Source organism: Fibroporia radiculosa (assembly GCF_000313525.1).
Source record: "Fibroporia radiculosa TFFH 294 genomic supercontigs, scaffold75209, whole genome shotgun sequence".
Classification (NCBI taxonomy): Eukaryota; Fungi; Basidiomycota; class Agaricomycetes; order Polyporales; family Fibroporiaceae; genus Fibroporia; species Fibroporia radiculosa.
This window is the reverse complement of record NW_012133138.1, coordinates 1-3,776: the sequence shown is the minus strand read 5'-3', so window position 1 is coordinate 3,776 and position 3,776 is coordinate 1. Positions and strand designations below refer to the sequence as shown.

Below are 3,776 nucleotides of genomic sequence, written 5' to 3'. Positions count from 1 at the left end.
AGCCATCACCATGTGCTCGGTCAGCAGTCTGTTTGTGATGATCACCTGAATGATGGTATGTGTCTCTAGTACAAATGGGGAAATCTCGTGTGAATGTATGATTAGCACATTTGACACTGCTTTGGACAAGGCTAGACACCTGAACTAGTAACCATGTCACCATGCATTACGCTATCCTTATCTATGTAGATATCTAATCGGATAAGATATAGATCATCTAGACGCTATAGATAAGATAGATGCTGTGAAATTCTGTGACAGGCTCAGTTTGCAGCTCTAGTATCAGTGTAGGACTATAGCTCGTATAAGTTCTAGCAACAGTTAACCAGTTGAACTCCTGATCCTCAGTTGTTAGGTCCCTTAACAAACTCACCCTCTACTTTGTATCCCCTGGATTTAGGGTTAGGTTTCACAAGGTCACATCAATGCTCCTTTGATGTCTGATGTCAGCTTCATGAAGGTAGTTACCCCATTAGGTAGTTGACTCATATGATATCACTGAGTTATATTATCTGATTGTTTGTCCATATAGTGTCCTCTATGTGTATATAAACCCCCTAGGTAGAACACTAATGCTCAGTGCTTGTTACTCTCTCTCTCATCCTTGTCTTGATATCTTCACAGATATCTAAGACAACTCTAAGCCTTCTTACTTGCCTGTTGTCTAGTCAACACAGGTAAGGTTTCATAGCCACAATTTATTTCAACAGGACATTCTTGTCTTCAGCCATATTTTCCTTGCTTTTACAGGGAAAGACAGGCTGCTGGCTGCTACACTATTATCTCTGTTTTCCATTGGCAGTATGTCTATGTGCCCTGAAGACCTTCAGCTCAAGTGTGTGCTGCATTGGTCAGCCCCTCCTACAGGTTGCTGAGCATGGGAAAATCACCCAAGGTGAGGGTAAGAAGCAAAGAGGAGCCCCATAGGCAAATTCAAATCCTTAGACACAACTTCGGGGTACCTATATCCACCGAGGAATGAAGAAGAATTGAATGGCGTTCGGATATTCACGGTCGGTAGATGCCGAAGCAAGCACCTGGCTAGTAACAAACTCGCCCGTTCAAGATTCCCTTGGGCCAGCCCTCGTTTGTCCTCCCAGCGCTGTGCGCGATTTCCAGCCCCGCATCTACCCCACCACGTTGGCGCATCCGTCACCCGGTGTATCTAAGCTCTGTAGTCCTCAAAACCGCGCTACCGTTGGGGCAGGTCGAGAGAGACTACGTTAACGTTAGGAGCTGGCAACGTCGTTAACGTCTCCCGTGTCAAGGGCGTGCCAGCTCTCTGGATGTGTTGTCGCTGGAGCATGTTGAGCCTGTCTGTGATGACCATATACGACGCACGTACCCGTACATGCGCTATAATGCGCAGTGTGCCAACCGGAAGCACAGCAGCGTCCCCGCGGCGATGGTTGGAAATGTACGGATGAGCTGGGATCGGGGGAGGCGACGGTTTCTGTCCGACACACGCAAGAATTCTGTGCGTTATGCACAGGCGTATTCCCGATGCTCTCGGCGATGAGGGGATGCTAGGACAGTAACGTGTATTCCAGGTGAGCCGGACACACTCACCGTCTCCATGAACATGTCGGCCACAGATTCGGTAGGTCGGACATTTCTATCGTCGAACGCTCGGTGGCGATCGAGTAGGCCTTGCTCAGACGAGTACCAGCCGTACCGTGGTGAATCTACTTATACGCGCCCTCACTTGTCTACAGACTCCATGCAACAAGCCTAACGTCAACCTCACATATGGACCATCATCTCATAACATGCGTCTTGTAGTGCTTCAGTTGGAGGTGCGTGTCCAAAGTCCTCTGGGCATCCTTGCTACCTACAATAAATGGGCCCTATCGTTCCCTTCTCGTGTAACTATGCTTAAATGCGGCGGAGTGCACCAAACATAGCTGCCGTCGAGCCTAAAACACCACACACTTAGGTGTGCACCCACTATCATACTGCTCTAGTCTAGATGTGTCTTTTGACAAATCTAGTGAAACTAGAAGGGGTTGCCACATTCAGTGCGAGACTGGATTTTAGGTCGGGGACAGCAATGTTGCGTTGGACGTCCAGAACGCTAACGCAGGCTGTTTCTCGGTGATCATTGAGGGTAATCTCAATGATCCCGTCTTCGTGCATTTTCTGCTTCGAGGAACGTTGGCTGCATGATTTTCCGCGATTATCCGCTTTCTGATCGAGCAAAGGACCCGCGGAAGGACGGGAGCGTATCTTTTGTCCGTATGAACTCTACGCGGATGGGCAATCTATTATAAGCGGTGTAATTATGGCTCTATTGAACGCAAAGGTCTCCTGTTCGCAGAGAATCTCTGCTGGATTCAGTGCTGCCCCGGAATTGTTGTTCCAGATGTTCAGCCACCATTCCAAGTTCCGCCCTTCCTTGCCTGTCACGAGCGCATGATGTTTACCCTCTTCTCGCTGACCGCACACTGGCAGTTCAACTTACTGCCAGGTATCGCAACGTATTCATTTAACATCTGCACTACTTGCGACTCGTAACGAGAATAGGGTTATGAAAGACGCATCACTAGCTTGTGAAGTCTGCTTGAACTACTGGACGTTCGGCGAATTGGAGGTGGACATGATACCGACTATGTCCTGTATGCGGGCTGTCTTGCTAGCGTTGATCTAGAGCAGGGCAAAAGTGTCGCACAGCTGTGCAAAAATACAACGCACACCGCTCATTCCTCGGCCCTCTTTCGCTAACCCCATTAACTTGCCCTCAACTAAAAAGTATCATCCTTTGAATCTCTACGCATCTTGTCTTCTGGTAAGCCTGCGGCGCAACTCGACACACCGAAAGATCCACGTGCCACTTTAAAGCCTAATGCAATGTTTTGGTTCAACAACAGAAACAGGAACGCCGTGCAGGCTGCAAAACACAGTGCATTCTTCCTCCCCCGATCAGTCATCGTTCGATTATCTTTCAGCTCGGAGCTTGTTGATGCATCCAGTAGGTATGAGGCTAGTGATGGGAGATGTCTTGGCTAGCTTGACAAGGCAGATGAAGTGGAGGGTGTGAAAATAGTGGAATATCAATATATCAATAGTCACAACAATTGGGAATCACGAACATCCCCAACTTTCATGACTCTGCGACATCAATTCGGCAATAGAATGACAGAACAGAGTGTTGGATTTATGATTCAATCTCCAAGGTAAGTCCGTGCATCGATTCTGATGATGCATTTATATCTTCTCACGTCCAGTTGGGGCAACCATCCGAAGGTTTGAGCGTGTAAGGGGTTCTCAAGCTGAGTAAGCAGCCAGTCTTCCATTCTGATGATGAACATGTACACAACTTTCACACCAAGACGCGGGCTGCTCCGTACGGAGCTGACCGCCTCTTGAATGTTGTATACAGTCGCACCAAATACACTATAGGACCTGAATACTCTGATTGCCTGCCAGAGGAGAACTGATTGTTCGATCGTGTAGAGTTGGGACACTTATCCATCAGGGTCTGCTGTTTTGAGGATGCAAGGCTATTAAATTCCAGGTATCTTGTCAAGAGCAAGTCTGTATCGAATACGCTGGAAACAGTGGGGATACTGCGGGTCACATATACCACCACGCTCAGAATCATGTCATTGAGGGCCACGCGTGTGACCCATCTTGCTCAATACATAAGCCCAAAACCCGTAAAAGGTTCTTCAAGGAGGTACGCGACAGTATGTTATTTCTCGATCGTTCTAGATTACTTATACTCATTCATACCGTGTCGTAGTAAAAGCCATGGTTAATCACACTATCCATATAGC

General features: G+C 47.8%; 1 protein-coding gene across 1 annotated transcript; it reads right to left on the bottom strand.

Annotated features, from left to right (window-relative positions):
* Positions 1-1,229: 1,229 nt before the first annotated feature.
* Positions 1,230-1,584, bottom strand: FIBRA_09561 (uncharacterized protein; the record flags this gene model as incomplete). Its single annotated transcript, XM_012321847.1, has 3 exons — positions 1,230-1,297; positions 1,346-1,526; positions 1,570-1,584. The coding sequence occupies 3 exons, from the start codon at positions 1,582-1,584 to the stop codon at positions 1,230-1,232; spliced, it is 264 nt and encodes an 87-aa protein (XP_012177237.1).
* Positions 1,585-3,776: the final 2,192 nt, after the last annotated feature.